The 26,521-nt window shown below is 41.8% G+C and overlaps 1 protein-coding gene across 3 annotated transcripts in view; it reads right to left on the bottom strand.

Annotated features, from left to right (window-relative positions):
* The window catches only part of LOC109300158 (aromatic-L-amino-acid decarboxylase-like), a 103,244-nt gene that overhangs the window by 58,969 nt on the left and 17,754 nt on the right, over positions 1 to 26,521 (bottom strand). For all 3 annotated transcript variants that reach the window (XM_019520748.1, XM_019520756.1, XM_019520783.1), the window contains exons 3-6: positions 24,928 to 25,041; positions 20,400 to 20,519; positions 6,190 to 6,324; positions 2,673 to 2,816 (exon numbers count right to left, since the gene is read on the bottom strand). In XM_019520748.1, coding sequence (XP_019376293.1) covers positions 2,673 to 2,816; positions 6,190 to 6,324; positions 20,400 to 20,519; positions 24,928 to 25,041 — 513 coding nt within the window. The remainder of the gene's footprint in view (positions 1 to 2,672; positions 2,817 to 6,189; positions 6,325 to 20,399; positions 20,520 to 24,927; positions 25,042 to 26,521) is intronic.

The following is a 26,521-nucleotide window of genomic DNA, read 5'->3' as shown; positions in this document are numbered from 1 at the left end:
TGGTAGAGGGCATATCTTTGTCACAGGAACAAAATAAAATAGTGGCAATTTGCTCAAGGACAAAAGAACTTGGAGAGCTTTTGAAACCTGATAAACAAAAGAAGGGAGCCCTGCTGCCAGGCATGGACTGCTGTTCAGCACAACAGGGAATTAGCACACCTTTTCAGTAAAGAGGCCGGCAATAAGGATAATGAGATCTAGTCTAATCTTAGCTGACATGTTTTATGTATACTAATAAATTGGAAGACCTGGCACAGACCACATTAACTCAGGCTAAGCCAATACTTCCTTTCAAAGCCCATGTTTCAAAGCAGAGCAAACAGAGGAGACAAAATACAGTAAAAAACTCCCTTTGTAATGGCGTCACTGAATCTATAAACAGATTGTTTGATTTCCTCCTTTTACAGCTGGAAACACTGAGAGAGGATGAATATTTATGAAAGATGACTTGCGAAGTGGGCACGTAGACAAGGTCTGAGGAACAGAGCAAGTTATTTTAACGTTAAAAAAGTACATGGAAGCAGACTACAAAATTATACTTTCAGTATAAAATGTAAGGGGAAAACCCCCACAAACTCCTATTGATAAAAAGTAAGCACTTCTGAGTATATTGTTAAAATGAACAACAAACAAGATACCTTTATGCTAGATATTAAACCAACTTATATGAGTTACTGTGCTATTACAGACAGAAATGAAACCTCCAGCATGATGTATTTCCTCTGCTATAGGCCCCACGGCAGTAATTCATGTAAGCAGCCTTAGAGGTGCCTTGTTCATCCTGGAGAGCTGTTTTTGGGGGGTGGGGGGGGGATCTCTCCGTACACAGCCATTGGCAGATTTTTCTAGGCTCTCCCTAGGTTCCTTCAATTCCTTTCCTACATGGCAGCAAAACAACAATACACTGTGTTCATGCTCTCCAGTTCAACCGTCTCAATGGTAAAACCAGAGCGCAAGCTAAGTAAACCAAAACAGTTTGAAACAGAAAGGCATGGGGGAGGATTTCAAATAGGTTAAAGTGATTTAAGTTCCGTATTCAGAAATGACTTAAATGCTTTGAAGCCTAAGCCTTACTGAAAGTCTCTCTTAAGTGTCTAAGTCACATTTGAAGTGTAAATACTGAGACTCATTTGAAAATTTTACCTTAAATGATCAAAGAAGAAGAAGAAAGGAAGAAAAAAGGACTCTAAAAGCAAAGTCTACTCATCAAGTTTGTATATTTTCTCCCAGTATCAACATTTACTTTTTTTTGCTTTTTCTAACAGCCAACCTAAAATTTCATCTCTGATAGTGAAAGTCAAGACATGCTTTTTCCTTCTTGGGTGTCAGTAGACACAAAAGGTTCTGCAGGATATATTATATCCTCTTGTACACCTATGAAGGCCACAGACTTCAGCAAGTTTCCATAGCCATGATGATAAGAAATTAACTTGAAAAAGTTGATGATGATGAACAAGAATAAAATGTAGTTCACCATCTTATTTTGTTAACTCTATGGAACGAGCAGGAGGAAAAAAACATAATAAAATGAATTTTTGTTACAAGCAATTGATTAATATTCTGAATTCACATACTTTATATTCAATGACTCAGAAGCATTATTTTAATTAAAGTAGTAACACTCCTTAAAAGTCACTTGTATCCAGTCTAAAAGATCACACAGCATGAACATTTCTCACTGTGCATGAATTCTGGTTGGAGCTGGATATTAATGTTACAATCAAACTTCCATCCTATTCTCAACACAGGACACCTTACTGGAAGGTGAGGGAGCTACATGCATGCCTATCTAACAGCTACTGATCTCGTTAAGCTTCTTAATAGGTTGTGGGGCTGCTTTATTTGCTAACATGGCCCTGAGGCTAATAGTTTCTGGGAAGGCTTTGATTGTTCCTGATCTTAAGTCTGACACTGTCATTTTGCATATTGATTTTATGATTCTTTTGCATGCACAAAAAACAGAAAAACAAATATAAAAGATTGTAATAATTGTAGTTTGGGAGTTCACTGTAAGAGTATATAACATAAACTTTCAGGTGTGGAAGCAGCCATGAAGTTCCCTGGCATCCATCTACCTGTCTGTACCCAATTTTTTTCCTCCTTTAATTGCCCCTTTCTCACTCTGTGCTTATTCAATGGTGCAGCTACTCTTTGACAGTTCATTGCGCACATGAATCACATAGAAAAAAAGTCTTCTAAACTCTATGTAGGCTAGAAAATTAAGTTATTTTCTTTTTTCTCTGGAACCTATGAAGAAAAGAGACCCAACAAAGAAGTTGTGTACTGTGTGGAACACTCACTATGTCAAATTCATATTCTCTCCAGTCTGCAGACTATTATGTCCATAGATTACATACAGTATCATCTGGTTATCTTTCAGAGACATTCAAAAAGCCCCAGGTGGAATCAATCTGAGTTACATGGTTTTCTGTAAGTGGCACAGTTTAGACCAGTAGCACACAGAACACATGTTCACCGGGGGAGGCAATCTTAGACTGGGTTCTGCCATTTTTAAACCAGTCTGTGTGTGCTGAACTTCTGTTCAGTTATGGATATAGACCAGTTTCCAATAATTTATATCGGTAAAAGTGTAATAGCTGTACTTGGCCCTTGAAAGTAGCTTTTCAGGTGCAGTAAGTCCATCAGTGAAAACAGTTAAAATCAGTACTTACAAAAAATGGGATGAGACCAGCAGCTTTGTCTTCATCCACAGCCTTCTGAAGGGCAGATCCACGGGCAGTAAATTTATCATCTGAAGGGATATTTTTCATCTTCACTCCTCCAATTAATGCAGCTCTTTCCACTGAGCAGTGAGCCTGAAATAAAATAGGCAAGTTTTAAAGTATGCTCCTTCCACTGAAATGCTTTTGAATTCCAATAAACCACACAGCTGAGAACCATCACTCAGTGAACTGGGGGTTTTTATGCTAAGTACAGAAAGATGCATGTACATCTTAACTATGAAGTATGAATGGTCAAGTTCTGAAACCCTTGCTCAGACTCCATGCCAATAATATTCCCATTACCACTGATTGTTTTGCTTGAGCATACTCTGAGAATTTGGTGGCTTGTTTATCAACCTCAGGATTTTCTACCAAAGCAATCAAAATAATTAACTTTCATAAAATCAACTAATTGAGTCATTTTAGGAAGTTGTGTTTCAGAGTATAAAATGCTGGTGGACTATGTATACTTTAAGTTACATCAGTAAAGCTTTGTTCCCCCTTTACCAACTAGATAAGTAATACGCTTGATATTCATTCATCTTCTGCCAGAACTGAGGTCCACTCGCTACTTTCCTATTAATATTTATGTGGCAAAAAAGATCCTTATATCTGGAGATTCTGTAGAGTCAATATATTTCTAGATATGTATACCTTGGTAATGAGACCGAGTAAAATATTTCTGTGCAATTCTTATAAAATGTGTAACTATGATTTAAATGAAAGGTCATGTCAGTCAAAACCCACATAACAAAAATCAGAGTTGATACGATGTTCTTTCCTATCCTGCTGTACCACATGCTGAGACATCAAAAGCAGATTACTCACACCATGGCAAAACCCTGCTTCACCAAGACTAGAAAAAGATGGGGTTTCTGCCTTTCAACTTTAAGTAGCTTCAATTTGACTTGTTTTTAAAGTGAACCTATGATGAGCTTCCAGTTTAATAATGGGCCATGTTTGAGGAAAACACTAGCTAGCTATGAAAAGTGGTCAACTCTAGGGAAGGATGCAATAGTTGCTCAACAGGGCTTAGCAACCCAGCACTTTAGTCCTAGGGTAGGATGGCAAGAGGTGTATTATAACCAACTGAAATTGTGGGGCAGAATGCAATTAAATGAATTCAAATGTAGGCAGGATTCTGGAATTATCATCCCATTTTCAAGAATGCTGAAGCAAGATCTGTAATGCCTACAGCTATTCTGGATCTTGGGGCTAAGCCCATAAGAGAACTCAGATGCTACAGCTTCTAACTCTTACTTAGGTGCTTTGCTACTCTGCTACCCCATGGCATTTACAGCACTGAATTAAAAGCTTAGGCACCTAAAAAAGGAAGTTTGGGAATGAGTGAGACAACTGGGGAAGTGACTAAGGACTCAAGGCAGCAAGCCAACTAATTAGCCCCCAGCTGGCCTTGGTTACCCAGTGAACCTGACTGCCAGCAGTTTAACTACTTCCACAAGGCCTTGGTTGCCTGCATGCACATAGCTTCCTGCTTATAAGCAACTGCTCTTTCAGTGCTTAGGAGGCTACTTACTAGGACAGACGTCTCTGTCTAGCTTTGGTCTTCTGACTCCTTGTTCCTAGTTTCCTGCTTCTTGCTTGCTGATTCCTTGTTCCAGATTCCAGCTTAGACCCCTTTGCTCCAGATCTGGCAGCTCTTGGCCCTTTCCCTCCTCCTTGCTCCTGAATCCAGTCAAGACCCTTATCTCTTGATGGCCAACTCCTCATCTGTGGCTTTATTTTGACTAGTGATGTCCTTGTCCCTTACACCTACTGTTGTCAGCCGTTCTTCTTCCCCACCCCCTTTGCACTGGTGATGCTGGTCTCAATCCATGCTTCCTGCTTGTAACGCCTCTGGCTCATGGCTCTTTCTCAGTGATCACCCATGTCTCCATCACTTACAGACCTTGGCCTCCTGACATACCTGCTCCTGGTCCTCTTGTCTCATGCCTTTAGTCTGGACCTTGTCTGCTCCTTAATCCTCTTGGGTTGAGACACTCTAGGGTCAAGCCTTGATCACCTAAATCTTAGTTGTACCCCTGACAACCTCATAACCTGGTAGCCAGGGATGTGGGGGACATGGGCTCCCCTTCTAGCTCCAGTTTAGAGAGGGTAGGGGTCTACATCTGTGCTTCCTACCTCCCAGAAAAGAGCTTTTATCTCCATTCTTGCCCTGTGAAAATGCCTGTACCCCTTATAAATGTGTTGTCTCCCTCTTTCAGGAAAGCATTTGGTTTTTCTCTCTTCTGCATTACTGGGTGATCTGTCCCACAGGTCTGTGCTTAATGTAGAAGGAACGGTCAGCTCAGCAATGATCCGCTTTGAAAGGTCAGTAATGTCTTAAGGCGAATGCTTCAGCAGACAGAAAATCCCCTGACCTTCAGCTGGCAAAGAGGGCTGTCAGTATCCATTTCAGTTCAGCCATTTACAACAAAAAGGGGAAAACAACAGTGAGGCCTACCTCATTAGTGCCTCAGATGTAGGGCTCTGTGTCTGGCCATCTGCACACCATGCGTTCAAAGAGAACACAGGACCATTTTGTGCCTTTTAAAAATGACTGTGCTCTTTTTCTACCCTTTCGTATCCTGATTGTTCTCATATCGTCTGCACCATAACAGTCCACCCTTCCCCAGCAGAGCACGAATACCTTTTAATTACATTATGTCTTAACATATGGTGATGGCAAAGTCTGGATTAACCTGAAAGATGCCCAATTTATGCCCTATAACCAGTGATTTGTTCTAACTAAATATCAAGTGCTTGGAGCATTCCTATCTGAGTGACATTTAGATAACAAAATGCCATGCTTATTGGAAGAGGTGGCACTGCTTCCCTTCCTTTGATAGGATTAGCTGTTTTAGAAATATAGAAGTAGTGGAACCAAGGGACTAGGATTTGCTTTTGTAGATGCAAGAGCTTTCCATGACCTCAGCCAGGCTGAGAATTTGTCTAAGAAATCTCCTAAATACAATGCAAGAAAACAGGGATTGTATTGGGAATACGTGGAAGGAACTTGCTTAGACTCCAGTAGGATTTTTTTTAAACCTATTGCAGCTTCCTTCTTTAGGTGTTAAAGCCCAGTTCCTTGGAACTTATTGGGTGTATGAGGAAATGCATGTGTGCATTGAGCAAATTTGTTAAATTATGACCCACATTGTGTAATACTCATTATGGTTAGTATTTTACACCACAAGCAACATCTTTAACTTCAGTGGGATCCCTTGCAAATCTAATATTAAGTATGAAACATTATAATGCTTTAACTCACTTCTTTTTGTATTGAGATAGCATCTAGGAACCCCAAATATGGACCAATTTTTGTAGATGCTAGACAAGCATAATCAAATAACAAACTTCTCAGCAAAGAGCCCAGTCTAAGCAATCTGTACAGCAGGATGTCTTCCTTTTTTTTAAGCAAGAAAAAAAAAGTTATAACCATTTTTAGATGAATAGATGTGCTTACCATATCTGAAGCATAAGCCACCAGCCGGCCCATGATGTCTGACTCTGTTAGTTCAGGGTTTTCCAGCTGAAAATGCCTGACTGTTTTGGTTCTGGCAGCAAGCAGTGAAACCAAGGTAGCCTCGCTGGCACTGCCCTGTAGTAGAAAAGACAGGCTGTGAAGAACCTGGTGAAGAAAACTTCAGTAGGAAGGTGTCCCACAATATAACAAACATTTTCTGTTGCTTAAAGGAGAATAAGTAAAAACAAAATATGGCATGTTAAAAGCCTCAGAGTGAAGGCTCTGGAAAATATAAACAACACAACATGGAATAATGTGAGAAGTCTCAACAGACTGTGTCCTCCATGTATGGCAAAAAGCATTACTAAAAATGTCCACAAATGTGAACCCACATTTGTGTAAGACAAAATGAAGGAACTAGTATGAGAAGCAAGGGTTTTTTGCGATATCTTTTACCGGACCAACTGGATTGCAAGGTTGATACAGTTGGTCCAATAAAAGATAGCATGCACAGACCCTTGCCACTTGTATATTTCCTTGACCATCATGACTCCAACAGCCCTCCAAGCTTGGAGAACCAAACGTTATTTAAAAGAATTGTATGTGGCCATTTTAAGCTTGGTCCCTCCTTGCCTTCTTCTTCATTTTGCCTGTGCTTGCATGATCTAGACGATAAAATGACTAACAGACAGAAAAAATGCAGAAGAAAGGATCATTTGAATAGTGGAATATCAATATCATTAAAAAGGAGAGGAGTCATTATAAACTATGGACTAAACAGATTATAACAAGCCATGAAGTTAATTAACTCTCTCAGCACTGCCTGAATGGAAGGGCTGCTACCCCTCTGAGGCAGTTGGTTTTAAAGTTTGGGTAGAGCAGGAATCAAAGGTGGGGTGCAACTGCACCACTGCCTCCTCCACCCCCAACCCTGCCCTGAATCTGCCCCAAACATGTGATTGAACACTTAAATCTTTTATACTATTTTATGCAATGAACAACTATAGAAACCAATTGTATTTCAATGATTTTACAAGAAGACCAGTTGCCAGTTCCTATATAGATACCCATGCAGATGTATCGTACTTCATTGAAATATATACTAGTTAGTTGTCCCCTTATTGTTGAACCTTCCTTCAAACCTCTCTGTCTTCCTGGAAGATGCGTCACTAGACTTCTCATCTTCCAGGTGCAATCTACAAGGTCCTTGAAAATCCCTGCTTGTATGTTTGGCAACCCAGCCAAGCCTGGTCACTTTCTGGGAAACGAAAGGAAAGGGGAGGGGGGACTTGGTTAGAAGCTGGGACCTCATTACATTAAGGAGAAGTCAGGATGGAATGGGAGGGGTGACTGCCAGAAGGTGAGGTGTCATTGAGCCGAAGTTTTGTTGAAGCCTTAGTTAGACAATGTCAGGAGCACAAGTTTCCTAGTCTACCCAATTCATACACCAGGTACTGATCATGTACCTTATATTGTAACAACTGCAGATTAATATTTATTTCAGTTCAGTTACTCTGAATTTCTACCTGTGTCACAGATCAGAATTTGACCACATTCTTTATTGTTGTAAAGGACTGGCCAAAATTATGGCATTACATATTTTATTTGATCTTTATATTACTTGGGATAAGAACTCAGTTGCTATCAAACTCTATACTGAACAGAAGAGAAAATATGGAGCATAAAAACTATGAATCAATGTAGCCATTTTCCTAAACACTAGCTAAATATCCTCTATCTGAAGTACACACACAAAATAAGGAATAGTCCACACAAGATTTAAAAATGCATGCTCCATTTGCTTCAAACACACACACACATATACAGCTTTCATTGTTCTCTTACAATTTTTACAGCCATTAAAAGAGGATTTGTGCAGCCACTGATCTATCAGTTTCACAGGAGAATTTACAGGAAATGAAGAATGCTGGTTGTTAAGGTTTTTTTTTCTTCAGACCAACCAGAGGCAACATTTTAAAAACTGCTCATTCATTCTGTGACTAACAGGTTGGTGCAAACACACTTCCAAAAGCCAAGAAGTTCTGGGAAGTCTATTCTGAAGGGATAGTTTTAATTTGATCAGTTGCTATAGAAACTCTTCTCTGTCCAGTAGATAACACTACTATTAATACAGTTTCCTAGAAAAATAAGTCAAGAAGTCTCAGAAACTTTCTCAATGCCACTGTGCTAATTTTGAATCATGTTATTTATGCCAAACCAAATTCTGTCTTCTATATAGATGGCAGTTGGCAGCCCTATTTGTTCTGTGAGCATATGCTAATTAAAATACATACTTACATATTTGGAAAGCTGTTTGATTCCATTTCTCTCGCAGATCACTGCCCCTCGCTCATATGATCAATCCTATTAAGTTTATTTCCCAAGTGACCAGTGAAGTTAATTGACAACTTATGACAGCAAGGATTACTCTCAACTACCATTTTGTTCATCTTCCTTAAGGGCTTGCAAAAACCTAAACCTTAAAGAACCTCAGACAAGCTCCCATCAAACTCTGCTGACTTCAAACAGAGCAGGATCAAGTCCCAAACATTTACCAAGTGCACCACAACTTTGGTGATGTTTCAGCCATGCTGTCTGCAGGGCTAGAAATTGGACCCCATAGTCAGTGGGAGGGCAAAGAGAGTAGGGATGAAAATACTTTTTAAAAATTATCCATTTAACCTCCTCTTATTACATCAGTTAAACAGTTAAATGATAACACACCTAGTCCAGGCCATGGAATACAGATCCCTGGACTGGCACCTGCCCTGCCTCACCCCACTGCAGGGGAAGGGCCACAGCTGCCTGCCTGGAGCATGATGGGGAACTGGGGGCCACATACAGACCTGGTGGGACACAGCTGCGGCTGGGAGGCACTCCCTGGGACCTTTGACAGGGTGGGGAGGAGGCAGTGTCAAGCTGCACCAGACAGCATTGCCCACATGAAGTCATGGATGGTAGTAGCAGGCAAGGCGCTTTCCCAGCTTGCTGCAGCTGCTGATGTGCTGGGAAGGAGGGAGTAGACTAGCTATGGATATTAGTCCCCCCTTGCCTCTTCCCTTTCCTCTCCCTTCCTCCTTGCTCCTTCCTCCCTCCCTCCCTTCTTCCTGTCTGCACTGCCACCTTCATATTCCTGAGGCACCGTACCACTTCCCTTCTCCACCAGACTGTGCCCCACACTAAATGTTAACTGGTAATGCATTACTGGAATAAATATACTTATTGTTTACATGTTTAACCTTTCACATCCCTAAAAGCGAGATGAAAAGCCTCAGAAGGTAGCTCAATAAACATATATGGACTATGCTGTGGTGATGGGAAGAAATACGAAAAATTCAGGTTTAATGAAGACAGGAGAGAAGGAAGATGTTTATTTTTATTTCCCCTCCCCACTCACCCCTATAGAAATATTGTTACTGCCATTTTAGAGAAAAAGGAACCGTAGCAAGGAAAGACAAAGGACCAGATCCTATCCTATCTATTAGGAGAAAGGCAACTGTCCCTAAACTTGACCCAATTCCACCCCCTCAAATCCCTAAAAAGAACCCATTATCTTGTCTGTTTTTAATGTGCTGTCATCCTGCCCTTAAGACTGAGTCACAGGAATGCGCCAAGGAAGAGGAGGACCTATCCACCTTTTGTGTTAACAGTTTTTCAAAGACTCACTCAGGGTGGAACAAGATAACACTTAGACAGGTAATACGATAGTACAAATAGGATCTAGAGATTTTGCCTGTAGTCACAAAAGACATTTGTGGCAGAGCAAAAAAATCAACCTAGATGTCTTGAATCCCACAGTACTGTAATAACTATGAACTATTCCTTTCTCAGTTGATTGCCCAGTCTTCCAAAAGTCACAGTCTTGGGAATGCTTGTTTGTTAGCTGTTAGCTTACGTGTCTCTAAGTAACTAACATCTTCCTCTATGAAAAGGGGACATCTGTCTTACCCAGGTTATGGACAGACAAAAAGCCACCAGGTTTACCCAGAGAAGAGATAACAAAAAATGTAGAGAGCTTCAAAAATGATATCCAACCCTACCACATTTTGGTGGGGGGAAAAACGGGTATTTTGTGAGTTGGCAGTAAGCATGCATAAGTCCTAGCAGGCATATGCCCCTATGTAATGGAGACAACTTTCATTTCCTGCAGAGAATATTTTTCTAGTCTTTCATCTGGTGTTTTACTAACAAAGGTAATTCCACATGGTTTACCATGAGATTATCTGTGTGAGTAAGAAGTACTCATGTCAGCAAGGCTTTGATGACACATCTTTTGCCTATGTATTACAAAAGGTCAAGCATACTTGAATAATACCACACAGCATCTAATCAACCATTTCTACCTTCTCCAAGGCAAACAGGATTTTATAAATATTTATAACCTTTTCAAAAAATGCAATGATTACACGCTGCCAGCAGGCAATGTTATCTGAGATGCACTCTTTCTGATAAAATGTTTTGTTTTTTTCCTACACTGCCTTTCCAAAACACTGCACCTAAAATCACAGTACTCTTCTGGTGGTTTTGGCATGATTTGTTAACTGAACACAGAAAGAGACATCAGAAAACCTGGGCTCACACCTGGACTTCACCACAAATTCAGACATGTGGCTTGGACCAAAATGTTCATGCTTGGGCTCCTAACAGTGCAGCTGGCCTCAGTTTCCCCATTCATACAATGGAAGGCTGTTAGTTTACTATTTTTGTGAAACTTACATTTTCCCAATGACTTCTGTTATTTCCCAGTGACTTTTCTATTCCCAAAAAGGGCAGAATTCAGCATCTTTTCAGTATTTATATCATCTGAAGAGGGACCTGTTCCTGAGCAGGCTTTTAGGATGTTCCTGGGGTTTAAAGTGCTAGAGAAGTGTTTCCCAAACTTTTGCTACCTGGGCACACTTCCTTTCTGGATTAAAATTGGCAGCATACTTCACTCTAAACCCTAACACCTAACCCCTGAACAAAAAGATCTAAACTCATAAAAGATAGGGAGGGGGGCCTCGAGACTAAAAAAGTTGAAAATCACTGATCTAGATGGTGCCATTTAAGGGCAGCAGTGACAAGACCTCACCCAGTTGTACCCCGCTCTTCCTACCATCTGCCCCCTTCTGCCCCTGTTCTGTACCTCATGGGGCAAGGCCTACCAAAACAGCTAAGCCTGTTCCTGCAGGGTCTTGCACACTGGTGACTACCCCTACAGCTCCTCCTGATGGCCTCGGGAGCATGGGAAGAGTGGAGGGGACAAACTGGATTGCAGAGTGCAACTTCATCTGTTCATCTGCCTGTTTGCCCACCTAAGCACAGAAGAGCACACTGCTGGTAGCATTGGCGTGGCTGGCACAGGGCTGCCTCAGTATGGAGAAGGGTGGGGTACAGCAGGAGTAGCTGCAGGTACCACAGAAGTAGCTGGGGCAGGAGTTGGGTGCCAAACAGGGAAGAAGGTCTCCTCACACAGGAAAATCTCACAGCACATTAGTATGCTATGGGATACCCCTTAGGAATCAGTGCACTAGAGCTTGAAATCCAGAGATTCAAGTTTTTCTCTCTGCTCTGCAACAGACGATGGATGGGCAAGCCACTTAAGGCAGGTCTGCACTGTGGCAAGTGAGTTTCATCCCGGACATCCTGGACATGCGCTCCTTCAGGTGTGCCCCAAACCCAGAAATAAGAGGGTGAAGCCATTTAGAGGTATCCTCCTGGGGGCTCCTCTTAAGACACCAGTCTCCAGTACACTTCAAAGCAACTGCTGAGGACAGCCACACATAGAGTCTTCTTCTTTTGTATGACATTTTAGGATTACAACATTCATAGATTAATATCTAAATTTGATAGCTATTCAACGGTTTCAGGGGTAGCTTCATGGACTGATTTTAGATCGCCATTAAATGATCTAATTGAGCAATCATTCAGAATGTGTTGCACCGTCTAAAAAATTGCACCACAACTGCAACCCAGACTCTCTTTGATTCTCCAGTTATGGAGTAGGTGTCCACATTTACCATGAAGTGTCCGGATGCAATTCGGGGAGGATCAAATCTCTCTTGGTAGGTCAAATCCTGGCTGGAGAATTGTAGGGTCACAATCCTATACAGCATATGACCTCAGAGCCTATTTCTGGGTGTGGAATACATGTGCAGGTACTAGGGGTTAGGTATGCTAATGAACATCCTGGCAAGAGGATGCAAACATGTCTTTGTCTCAGTTTCTGTTTGTAAAATGTGGACAATTAGCTCCTACTGCATACCAACTGTGCAGTTCAGTGTATTACAGGATGATGTGCTCAGTAGATGGAGTAATGAGGCCACACAAGTACCTGAGGCAGGTAGATCCTAAAATGGGCTCTGGTTTTAATAAATGAACATTGTAACTGACTAAAATTCACCTCTACAAAATGAAATCAGTGGCTTGGGCAGAGCCTTGGTTCTGGAGCCAGGTTATTCATGTTGCTCTGATGTCTCTTATCCACCACTTTGCGGGGAAAACCTCCTGTTCTCCTCAAGTTCTCCAGGTTGCTGATAGCCAAATAAGAATTACCAGGCCAAGGAGCATGGATTGACTGGGTTATTGTTTCTTTGTGGGTTCTGTTTATAGTCCGAGTTAAAATTCCCCTTCCTCTCTGAACAATAGCAAAAACGCCCCTTGTGAAATATAAACTAATAAAAGTTTCTGTCACTTTAACTAAATGGGAAAGCTGGGTTACTGCACAGCATGTTTATCTTAGACCTGTTAAGAAGGCTACTCTCTGCCCTTCCACTTTTGAAAGGCAACCTTTTTTTTCCTTCTCAAAAGCTGCACTCTACGCTAAGTGAACAGTGATGATACCTTCCCTTTTATTGCAGGCAAACAAAGGTTGCTATGGTGAGTGGGCTCAAGAGGCGGAAGAAATATTGGTGAGAGCTGATGCTCATGTCCACCAGTGCACTGAGCTGAAATTTTCTTTCATCTTTTGGCTTTCTCAAGTGTCACCCTGCACACAGCAAGAATGCGCTTTGTATTGATGTAGGCTTTCAAATGTAATTAAGAGCCAATTTTCACAGGTTCAGCTTATCCAGTACTGCAATAACTGTCTGGTATTTGCCTCAGGAATGATAGGCAGCCTCAGATTCACATTGCTTCTCCTTGCCCTCTCTCATTTGTATTATTATTGTTTCAAGAAGGAGACTTGAACAGAAACAACAAAAATTGCCTCATCTCAGATAGCAGCAGTTTTTTGATGATGAGATCGGAGTGATCGTTAGTATCTTCCAAAATTATGGGCAATCAAGGGTTGTCAGCTTGGAAGGGTGACATAGCCTGCTGATAAACACCAAGCATAATTGCCTACTTTTGTTAGAACAAAATAAAATCAGTGCTGTTGGGTAGCGAAGAAAAGGTAGCTTCACATACATACAAAAACTGAAGTCAGACTAATTATGTTTTCCCAAAACAACCAGCAGCATGGAGCCAGAAAGGAATTACTCTGGATTTACACTGATGTCAGTGGTATAAAAGTTTGCCCAAACCCTGAATCATTAAATAATCGCATTTGGTTTGGTTTTGAAGGAGGGAAACCTTGTGACTAGTGAAAAGAAAACAAGCACCATGGAGGATGCTTCTGAAACACAATATAACTGTTATGTACATGCTCAAAGTAACAGGTCTGTCCCATTAAGAAATACGCTCTGCTTTATGGATTGTGTTCTGTTATACAAGGAATGTACACACATTCATTTGGTAGGGTCAATGTTCTTGTCGATATTTGGTTTTTGGTGCACTGGAGGTTCAGCCAGCTAACTGGGTTGTTTAGTTTGATTATACCTTTTAAGTTCTAATTTTAAACCACTTCATTTTATTACCACATACTGCAATTTGTTGCATGAAGTGTGCCTCATAAATCCATGTTGGTTTTTCTAATAGGTGTTCTGTCAGTGGACTTTAGAGTATACCCTGCTTATGGTGGATGCTTTGCTATGCTGCTTCCATTACCATAACACTAGCACTATTCTTCTCTAACAAGAGAGGAACATTGTAGGTATTGCCTGTAATAAATTGTTGAACTTGTTTGAATGAAATGTAAGGAAAGCCTCTGCAGCCCCTTTCACTGCACTCTAATATGCATAATCACCTCTCAAAATCATATTCAATTTCAGCCTGAGAAGTTATATTTCACTTTCCTGTGCTAAACAGCCTGGGTACATTTCATTGGGGTACATTGTTGAACATGTGCTGTGGCTGCAAGCCAGAAAATCAGAACTGGCATCATACAGGAAAGTCCAAAATTGCAAAATGCATTTTATTCCAAATTAGGACAAGAAATTGAATTAACAAAGCCATTCATGGAACTGAATTTTCTCAAAAAATGTAATTGGAAACATTTCATTCTGAAATGCAATGATTCAAGACAGGTTACAGGGGTGGGCAGATGAAAATAGGATGGGATTCAACATTGACAAGTGCAAGGTGATGCACCTGGGGAGGAAGAACCAGCACCATACCTACAGGCTGGGGAACTCCCTTCTCGTCAGATCCAGAAAAGGATCTTGGAGTCATCACTGATGCCAAGATGAACATGGGCTGGCAGTGTGGGGATGCAGTCAGGAAGGCCAACTGCACCTTGTCATGCATCCACAGATGCATCTCGAGCAAGTCCAAAGAGGTGATCCTCCCCCTCTATGCAGCACTGGTCAGGCCGCAGCTAGAGTACTGCATCCAGTTCTGGGCACCATACTTCAGGAGGGATGTGGACAGCATGGAGAGGGTCCAGAGGAGGCCACTCACATGATCAGGGGGCAGCAGGGCAGGCCCTACGAGGAGAGGCTACGGGACCTGAACCTGTTCAGCCTCCACAAGAGAAGACTGAGGGGGGATCTAGTGGCCTTTTACAAACTAGTCAGAGGGGACCACCAGGCATTGGGGGAGTCCCTGTTTCCCCGAGCACTACCAGGAGTGACTAGAAATAACGCTCACAAGCTGGCAGAGGGTAGATTCAGATTAGACATCAGGAGGCGCTACTTCACTGTCAGGGTGGCTAGGATCTGGAACCAACTTCCAAGCGAAGTGGTGCTGGCTCCTACCTTGGGGGTCTTTAAGACAAGGCTAGACAATCACCTTGCTGGGGTTGTTTGACCCCCGTACTCTTTCCTGCCATGGCAGGGGGTCGAACTTGATGATCTGCTCAGGTCCCTTCCAACCCTACCAACTATGAAACTAACTATGAAACTATAAGATTCCCACATCAAAGTGATTCCTTTCCATTGTTTAAACAAAAAGCAGCATTTCACTGCATGCCTTTTAGACATTAATCTACGTCCAGCTAAGCTAGTGCAATGCATCATGGAAACTGTAGTTTGTGTGTCTTAAGTTTTATTCTTCTCTGTTGCCTAGGAGCCCTCTCTGATGTAATACGGAGTCAGTTAACAATGAACAATGTTCTTTTTCAACCAAGAGGCAAAACAGTGCATCAAAGAAGATGCAATCCAGCTGGCGACCTCATTTCATAGAGAATGGAGACATGGGATGCCCATGAGAAACCTCATTCACCATTAATAAAAAACAACAACAAAACCCCCAAAACATTTTAATAGAAAATTCTTAGCCCACCCTCCTGCAAGCATTGTGACCAAGGCAGGCAACCCAGCACTCATCACCTGCACTAAATTCACCTGGCATTTTTTTAAAGACAAAAACATGCCAAAATTTTCTTCAGACATGACTGGATCTCAAGGGAGGGCAAGGTGATCCAAATTTGGATTTGTATGAAGTGCTAGTCCTTCTGGCTGACATGAGCTTTCCAGTACAAGCCTGGTTTTGGCCATAATCTAAAGAGACGACAAGTAAGCAGATTTCACATGTGAGATTTTAGGTTAGGATAGATTATTTTTAAAGAATGGAGGCAGGTTTGATGAAGCATCTATGAAATGTGTGTATAGGGAGGGAAGGGGTAGAACAACTGGTTTGGAAAAGGTTCTTATTCCCCAGCCATAAGAGAGCTTGACAGAGAAACTGAGATAGAAACTCCTATTATTGCTGCTGCTGTTAATGTTGTGGGGTACAGTAAAGACAAGGATTCTTTTCACTAGTTTACAGGGGGGCTAATTTAGTTATTACAATAGTGTGTGTGTACATTAGCAGTCTCACATCACAGAGGTGCCAGAGTCTTGTTCATTATCAGAATTAACCAGACAAATTGCTCCACCAACTAAGAATGGCCATGCACCACCACCCACAGAATTGAGAAAGAGCTATCATCTGTCAATCTTTTCCATATCTGGGCCGGGTGATGCATGTTTGCTTATCTCAGAGTTGCTATTTCTACCTGCTTTATAGTAGGAAAGCATGTCGTATCACGCCTGTGAGTTATGGTCATGCTACTATCCTCCAGTTTAGGAAAATAGGTCTGAAAGGGGCCTCCCAGCTAATAAGTCTATCCCCTTGCATTTGCAGGCACCCAGTTTCCCAGGAAGGTCAACTAGACTATCAAACCAAACTCTTCATACATGCCACAGCTAAACAGTGCCTTGTTAAAAAATAAACCTGTTGAGTGCCACCACAAATAAGGAAAGACAAGGACAACACCCTGACACCACAATGGCAGGAAATTAGGTTAACATATGCTTAGATGATCCTAGGTAGAGAACCATGGCCGTACTTAAAGAAAGGCAAAAAGCTCCATACTCTAGGACAATCTGGGCTGAAGAAAAATTCCTTCCTGACCCCAAATTTGGCAATCAGTTTGATCTTGGGTATGAGATGCCAGATCTACCCGACAAATATCTGAGAGGCTTTTGGTACCCTTAGGAACATTCAAATACCCAAGTCAAACTCTGATCTCTAGCTGTGGCCAATATCCAGCACTTTAAAAGGAAGGAGAAAGAAAAAAAAAAATAATACTGAAGCAATAGAAAGGGGAAATCTTCCTTGCCATCACAGGAAACCAGTAAAAGCCCACAAATATGGGATTTCCAGACAATTCTCACTGAGAGATCAGGTTTTCCTGAAGCCCCTTCACGGGGATCCCAAAATCTCAAATCCATTTATGACATACTCAGACTACTACACCAAGAACCATACAATCCTATCTTTATTCCTCTCCCCCTCCCCTTTTTTTCAGAAGAATATTTTAGAAATACATTCCTCTAGTGACTGAAAACATTCTTCTAATTTCCAGTAGAAATTTATGACCAATCCGTAGCCCTCTAATTTTGTATTGGCATTGTTCTTTAACTTAAATATCTCTTCCTCTTTGATAATCACCCTGTGAATGTATTTATAAGCAAACAAGTCAATCTGCTCCCCTATTACAGGTTCTCCATCTCCTTAACAACCCCAATAGCCCTTCCATGGACTTCTTTCAGTTTAATCTTTTTTTTTTTAATGTAGGCAACCAGAAGTGGATACAGCATTCTAAATGGGGCCTCAGAAGGCCTTGTACAGTGAAACTAATATTCCCCATTTATTAATAGAAATGCCTTACCTAATAAATACAAGGGTTTGCCTTAGGTTATTTTACAGCTGCATCACATTGGCAGCTCATGCTCATCCTTTGATCAGCCACAAAACTGAGGTTCCTCTCTTCCTCAGTTGTCATCTGTATGTGAGTCTCTGTCTTATAGTGCAAGTTCTTGGTATTATTCCATAAGTACATGTAGTATGTTTTGTACTATTGTACTCCACTGTTGTCTAATTCTTCCTGGAAAATTATTCCAGTTTTCTTCTCTATTGGATACCTTGCAGTTTCATGTTGTTCACAAATTGCAGAAGCATGCATCTACTTTAGTACCAAGGTCACTAATGAAAATATTGAATAGGGTTGGTCCTGAGACTGAGCCTTCAGGGACCCCCCAGTAACTCCTCTCCAGCCTAACACCTCTTCTGTTGACATAACTTGCTAAATCGCCCTTTTAGCCGGCTTCTTATCCACATTTGAATTATGGTATTACTCACTATTTTCTTCTATTCAATAATTTCCTGTGAGGCACAGTATCAAGTACTTTACTTAAATCTAGGTAGGTTAGGTTCACTGCATTTCCCTGATCTAAAAAATTGGTTATCCTGTTCTAGGAGGATACAAGAGATTTGACAGAATTTTTCATGGATAAAACCATGTTGTATTGTGTGCCATTTTCTGTTTAGCTTCATATCCTTGATTGTATTTTTGCTTGATATCTTGCATAATACATAATATTGAAATCAAAATGTCGGGTCTGTAGTTATCTGAGCTATTCCTGCTCCCCCTCCCAGCATACCATCTCTGAACTGACAGATGCATTAAAGAATCAGGCTGTAGTATTTGCTGTTTCATGTGCCAATTCTTTTGATAGTCTCAGATGAAGAATATTTAAACTCCTTCATTTCATCATAGGAAACAAACTAAGATTTACTTCCACCTCAGATGTGGTCATTTCCATTGTTATATCCTTGTTTCCATTTTGTTCCTTATCTTGAATTTCATTTCTATCTTTGTCTCTATTGATGATCAAGGCAAAATGTTCATTTGCTACTTGGGCCATACTTACATTATCCTTAATTTCCACCTTATCTTCAGTGAATAGTGTCCCTACTTCTTCCCTCCTGGTCCTCCTTTGGATTATATGAGTGGAAACCTTTGACTGCCCATTTTCATTTTCTTTGCAAGGTCCATTTCCAACAGCCTTTTGCTATTCTCATCTTATCCCTGTACCTTTCAACCTCCAAAGTATCTCTCTTCCTCATTAATCCATTTTTGCTGTTCCTTGAATATTCTTTGCCCACTATTAATGTTCTACTTGAGATGATTATTCAAAGGAAGATAGTAGCCCTTCCCTATCACTTTATTCTTCTTTGAGATCTCCAGATAGCTTTGCCCTGTGGACTGAAAGTAATTCTATGCCTATACAGCACTAAATTCCTACACTCCTGAATCCAGTTGATCTGTTTTCTTTAGTTTCTCAACATTCTTCCTTCTAAAGTCCCAAGTCCTAGTTATAGACCAGCTCCCATCTATCCTACAATATTTGCTAAATTGAATCAGCTCATGATACTCAATCCAAGGTTAGTTTCCATAGCCAACTTTTCCATAAGATTCTTGCTACTTGCCAAAAGCAAATCCAAAATAGAATTGCCTCTTGATTATGGATAGAGATCTATATATGGGCATGAGGGAACTCCTTATATAAACCGGATAAGAAATATAACTGATGATAAGGCACAGATCATTTTGGATGATGTGTTCAATAGTTTTCTCTTTCAAATGATAACTGAACTAACAAGTTGCATGAGCTATTTCTTTAAGTGTCTTCCCCAGCCTAGCATAGTCTTTCTTGATCCTCAATATCAGGAAACTAAGGCACAATAAAATTAAGTGACTTGCCCCTAATCGCATTGAAGCATCTATAGCAGAGCTAGGAACTAAGCCAAAATCACAGTCCATTCCTTAACCACAAGACCATCATTTCTCCTATGTCAGACCTTGTGGAAGATTTTTCATAATAGGTTAAAAAGATGTAATGGATGGAAGAGAAGGATAGAAGATGTGTACCTCTAAATTTTGTGGTGACTTTACTGCATGATGTGATTTTAATTTTACATTGCATTTTTTTGCACATTTTACCAAGAGGCCTCAAAGTGCTTTAGAAATATTAATTATGCCTAAAAATCCTCCTATGAGGAAGGCAAATTACCATTATCTAGAATTTGCATATGGGAAAACTTTAAATAAAGAAAAGCTAACCGACTTGCCAAACCTATATGAACCTGGGCATGAGAGGCAAGTTAAAACTCCTGGTCCTACACATAACTTGCTAAACTGCATCATTCTCTCACCTGACGAAATAAATATTTTAATCACTCAGTATGAATTTCCCCTGCTGTCACCCTGTGCCTAACTACAGGAAAGGAGAAACAAAGCAAGAGGACAGGGAAAATGTCACTCCTTGTATCCTTGGCCTGCTGCCTTTTACATTGTAAAGAGGACCCAGGTCAGACTAAATTGGAATCACTAGACAAGGAAAGAGAAGCTAAGTTTTACTTTGGTGTTCTCTCAAGCAAAAGACAAACAATGTTCAGAGCAGATTTTTGAAGCTAGGATGTCACTGTACCACACTTTAATAAAAAATATCCAGTAAAATCGCAAATAAAAACACTTTGACAGGATAAACTTAAGGCTGTATCAACAACAGGGCTAGTTTGAAGACTATATTAGTAATGAAAATCTTCCAGCTCATTGCATGTTCTGCTGTCTTCTTTCATCTTACCTGAATGACTCCTCCACCTTCTCCGTCCCTCCCAGCTAAAAACTCTTCAGGCAAATTAATCATCTTCCCCAGCCAATCCAACATGACTGTTTCCAGCTCTGTGCAAGCTGGGCTTGCAGCCTGAATTGGAAGAGGAAACAAAGGGAATAAAACAATGACCACCATTTGAAAGTTAATGTTTACCACCTATTGGCCTCTGAAATCCCTACCCCAGGTACTTTCTTATGCTTCATTATGAAAGCTGAATGCAGCCTTATAGTAAAACTGTAGAGTAGTCAGAAGAATATTAATAAAGAGCAATCCGGTGTGTAGGTTGTAGCCCTGTTGGTCTAAGGACATAGGTAGACAAAGTTATCTGGGTAAATCTGATATCTTTTATTAGACCAACTAAAATAGTTGGAACAATTCTTCTTTGCGAGCTTTTGGGTACAAACACGCTTTGTCAGGCTTAATGAGGCTTCCTCTGCCTGACAAAGGTAATTGTTCCCAAAAGCTTGAAAAAAAGAATTTTTCTAACTATTTTAGTTGGTCTGATAAAAGATATCAGATTTACCCAAAGAATCAATAAAGAGTTATCTCACCTGTCCAACCAGCTCCTTCATGTCTTTTAGTAGCAGAGACTGGAGAAAGCTTGGTTTAATTGCCAGCATGCTGGTTATTATGGGAGAGAAAGTATCCAACATGGTAGTTTGCAGGAAAAGGTGAGCACCATGTATACTGTACTCCTACTACAGATTTTAAAAACTCCTGTTGTGGGACATGCATCTTTCTTAAAGTGTGGAGCCCAGAACTGCATATCATACTCCAGCTGATACCTAACCAGTACTGACCGGGGTTTACTTACTGTGTGCTGCACATGAGGCTTCTCTTAATGAACCTCAAAATTACACTTGCTTTTTTTTTTTTTTTTTTTTTGCAGCTGTGTCTCGTTGCTAACTCACGTTCAGTTTGTGATTTACCAAACCCTCCCAAACTCTGTAATTTTTAAACAGATTGGGGGCTCAGTGAAAAATGTCAGGCTGAAAGTACAGTAGAGTGAAAGCACAGTAGACTTCATATCTACAAGGCCAGGAGGACAGACACAGCCAGGCCAGTAGATTTTGCCATGCTCCTTATATAGCTCATACTGATTCTGACCAGTGAAGATCATCCCTGTGAAGCTAAGAGGGAAGTGAAGTTTCCTATGGCCCTACAGTTTCCAATCACAATTATTTTTGTGTTTGTGGACCTATTCCCAGTAGGAACTGGATGGAATTAGCAAATTTTTTCAGTCAGGCCTGCAAGCAAATATCACATTAGTAATAATGACGACATACTGATGTTTTGGGCAAGATTCAGAACAGTGATTTTAGGTTGACAGTCTCTATAAACCAGTGATTCTCAACCAGGGTGTCGTGAGATCCTTTGAAGGGTGCCTCTGGAAGCCTAAGGAGATAAAGGCAGTGGGAGGAGCAAACTAGATAAACTAAGTTCAGGCTCTATCTGCCTGGTTGCTTTCCTGGCCCCTCTCCAAGGAGGTAAGGATTGTAATAAATAAATTAGGTATTGAAATGTAGTGCCACTCAATTCATAAAGTTATGGAGGGGTGCCTTGAGTCTAAAATGGTTGAGAACCACTGCTTTAAATCATTAGCAGTTCCCTGAAACACTTTAACTTTCCAATAATTTTATCATAATATTGGGACCCTTAATTCTTTTTTTTTAATTCTTTGTTAGAAAAGGGAACCTTAAAAAAAAAGCTACCTGCATAATAAAGTATTTTGAAGGAACACTGCCTATTAAAAAGAAGTATTTTCTCTACAATTTGACATTTCTAACTCCTAAAATGATCATAAAGGAATGTGATTAGAACAGGGGTGGGCAAACTATTGCCTTTGGGCCAAATCCAGCCCACCAGCCAATTTCATCCAGCCCGCAGGCAGAGCCGCCCCTGTGTGGGGTCTGGGGCATATCAGCCCGTGTGGGGCCAGGGGCTGGCGAGTGACAGAAGTGTAGGGTGGGGGGTGAGGGTGGGGTGGTGAGTGGCCAGAGCATGGAGCTAGTGGCACGCAGTGGCTGCAGCAGGGCCAATACAGTACTGTCTGCGGGGTACCCCAAAGCATGGGGCCTGGGGTGGTCGCCCCAATTCACCCCTCACCCAGGGATGGCCCTGCCCACAGGTGCCCACCAACTAGTTGTACTCTGCCCAGCCTGTGTGCCTTGCTCCCACCCTTGTGCACAGAACAGCTCGGCCCAGCCAGCACTAGGGTTGCCAACTCTCTTTGAATCTATTCCGGGAGGTTTCATCACATGACATAATGACATTAGTGAAGGCAAATGCACATTACTATTACATTTTAAAAAACCCACTGGACTACCATGTAAATTAGATTCAATAGTTGATATTTATTTTAATGAATGTCCTATCATTTATCTCCTGGGTGACTCTCAGCAGTCTCCTGGAGATTTATATATAATTCGTGGAGACTCTGGGGCAATGCTGGAGGGTTGGCAACCCTAGCCAGCATGCAGCTTCCAAGCAGGGCAGCAGCTGCCACTGCTGCAGCCACCGGGGCACCTGCTCAGTTTCTCTGGCATCCAGCAGCTCCTCCTCATGGCTCTGCAGTGCTTACTCCAGGCAGCAGGTAGGGAAGTGGCAGTGGTGGGAGGAGGGGGAGCTGCAACTGGGTGGGAGTGTAGAGTGTTGGGTGGGGGCTGGCGGGAGCATGGAGCCTGTGCCCAGGGGGGCGGCAGGAGTGCAGAGGTTGGGTCAGCAGGGTGTGGGTGTGAGGGAGAGCAGGGAGATGTGAAGACTACCCCCCAGCATACTCCTCCCAATGGTGCACAGCCCCTGCCACCAACCAGCAGTAGCAGCAATCAGGTGCTTGGAGTACTCATAGCAGCTCCTGGCACTCTACTGGAAGTGGAGGGAACAGCTTCCCCCATGCTTCCCAACAGAGGCCTGGGACCTGCATGGCAGGGGTGGGGAAGTCAGGTTGCTCCATCATGTGGGGCTTCCCCCAGTAGTGTGCAAGTACTGGGAGCTCCACATGCATCTTGGGGAGCCCCACATAATAGAGATGGGCTGGCCTGACTGTGCTCCTCACCACCACGTGCAGTGTTAGCTGGCGCTGTGCATCACTGGGTGGCAGTGTTTGGGCAGGCCACAATTGCCCCAAGCTGCTGCTGCTGGCAGTGAGGGCTGTGCATCATGGGGGGTGGGCCCACACATCCACACCCTGACCCCACAACTCCCCCAACATCCCCCACTGCCCCCACACACAGCCACACCCCCTCACAAACCCCACCACATGCACACTCTCCACATCCCACCATACACCCCCCACCTCCAGCCCCCCCACAATTTACAAGAGCAAGACTTGATTTTTGAGTTATTGTGTAATCATCTCTATATACAGTACACAAACACAAATCACAATAAAATATTTTTTGTAATTAAAATAAAATGTATTATAGTAGGTGTTTGACTTTTGGTAGATGATTTGGTTTGTTTCTGGCAATCCCCCCCTCCCAAATGGAGTACTTCCGGGGGTAAGAGGCAGGGCTACCCTTGCGGCCCTTGGCAGCTTACCAAAACTCAATAAGTGGCCGTCTACCTGAATTAGAGGATAATGCCCACCCCTGGATCAGGGGATAGTGAACATTCTCTAATGTAACCATGTATTTTTGCATGCCTTTTTCACTGGCTACCCACAACAGTTAATTAATTAGCCATTCGCTGTTGCTTCCACAAGTCTTTCATGAGTAATAACATTTAAAACACATGCAAACAGAAAGGAAACTATAACATTAAAAAATAATCACAAATGGTGGCTGGGGAATTTAGGAACATACAGTGCATGTTTACATGTGAATTTAGTATGACAATAAACTCTGGCACAGTTTATGCTGGATTTTTTTGCTCCCGGGACCACAGCCCACTGAGCTGAGCTACAGCTGGCAGGGTGCCCAGGGGGTCAGCTTGCCAGCCCAGAGCTGGTCCGCCCTAGCTCAACATGCTGTGGAGGGTCTGGCTGGGACATGAGGGTGCTATGATGCAGGGCTAGCCAGTAGGCAGCCCCCCACACTGTAACACCCTCATGTCCCAGACAGCCCTGGTCACCAGAGATACACATTCATTGCGGTAGAGTAGTAAGTACTAACCTATGGCGGAGTTAATTAGTTTACTCCAGCCATGCATGTAGATGGTGATGCTTTACTGCTGAGCTAATTAGGCAACTCCTCAGGAAGCTCCCTCACATAGTATCACAATGGACAGCATTTATTTTTCAGATTGGCAGTGTCCATTTAGAAAATGAGGATGGACAGAAGGTTTTTGCTCTTGACTGTCTCCATCTTTTGAGGACAAAAATTACTAGGGCCACGACGCCATTATCCAAGTCATTCAGTAGTTCCTACTTAAGCACATGAGTCAGTTTACCTCCATAGGTATCCCTATTAACTTCAGTACTCCCCGCTACTCACTTGTTTAAGTGTTTGCAGGATTGGTCCTATATCTTATACAGCAACATGTGCCACAGTAAACTTACCCAGGAGAAGCCCATACATCCTATGCCGCCAGACAAAATATCTGCCAGAAGAGCTGGGAAGGAATGGGCGACAGGGAAGTAGGCAAAAAAATATGGGCTATTCCAGTGTGTCACCTGTGTTGGGCAAAAAGAAGTCATTGTTAATTACAGTAATGAATTGTGGAGGTATATTCAGAACCTGTTTTGTGGTCTTCAGTGTGTGCTGAAGACTGTGAAAGGATTGTGGAGGACTGTGGAAGTATTGACATTGTGTTGTTAATAAATCTCCAAAGTATTGATATACCACAGAAGCCCAGATGTTAGAAACAGTTTGTTTTGTTTTATTTTTTCTTCTTTTAATATTAAAAAAAATCTCAGATGGATTTACTGCTTGCAAAGTCCCTTCAACAACTCTAGAGATTGCAATACTCTTGGATTTTTCCACAAGACAGAAAAAGCATCTCCATAAAACATACCTCCCCACACCTTAAAAAACTTACTAATAAAAATACAACCCAACATTCTAATATCAGCATCCTCATATAGAAAATAAGCTATATCCTTCATATAACTGACTGCAATCCTGATTCAAGGGAATGGTATAGCTACAAGAGTATACCGGTTGCTTTGAAAGAATGATCCAGTAGCAACATGGAAAGAGTCACATGTTGTAGTTACCAGATTGTCTAACAATATTAATGATTACCATTGTAGCAAAACCCCCAGTTTTTCTTTCTTTCTTTTTTTAACTTAGAAATACATTGCTTCCCCTTCCCCAACCATTTCTGACTTTCTCTCTGCCCTCTCTGTTCCGTATAAGTAGTTATAAGTGGTCATAGGTATGTTAGGATAAGTTCTTGTATTCCATTACTGTAACAAGTTCCCTTTATATTGTCCATGTAAATAGTGTTATAACACCATGTAAATAGTGTTCTGTTAGTTTGGTATTGATTTTTATTGTTTATTACTGTGTGATCACTATTTTTACTATCTGTCTTATATTGATATTGTATGATTCAGACCTGTTTTTGTAAGTTAGCCAGAGTAATATCAAGTCTCCATCTTGTATTGTCAAGTCTCCATCTTGTGTCCTATGCCTGGGCAGACCCTATTGTAATTCTGTTATAACTGTGACTCATACCTACCCCTCCTATGTAAATTGGTTCCCTGGATGAATGAGAGAGAATGAGAGTGCTTGAGACATAATGGCAGTAGGCCTAAAAATAGCTCCTACTGAATGACCGGAACATCATCTTAATGACGCTACCACTGCCTTGCATTGATTCTCCCTGAAACCACAGACCTACTCCCAGAACCAGAGACAAAACCCAACATTTGAAAAATAAAGACCCTCTGAGAAACCAGCAACATGGAAACAAATGACAGAACAGAAACCAGCAACTCCACCATTGTACTACACCAGACAATGAATGCACCTGGAACTGCATGTCCTCATCTGAGCAGTACTGGCCCTTTTCAGGGCATGTTGTCCCTATTGGAGTCACAGGTAGCCCACCCCTATAGAAGGGGTGGTAGAGTGTGACCTCCATCCAGACCAGCACTACACCAGGCCACCTATCCACCCAGAGGCCCTGCCAGTGACCCTACTCTGGAC

Source organism: Gavialis gangeticus, unplaced genomic scaffold, assembly GCF_001723915.1.
Source record: "Gavialis gangeticus isolate Ggan-Ray unplaced genomic scaffold, GavGan_comp1, whole genome shotgun sequence".
NCBI lineage: Eukaryota > Metazoa > Chordata > Crocodylia > Gavialidae > Gavialis > Gavialis gangeticus.
Note: the sequence above shows the minus strand (reverse complement) of the source record. Positions and strands in the feature narration are given on the sequence as shown.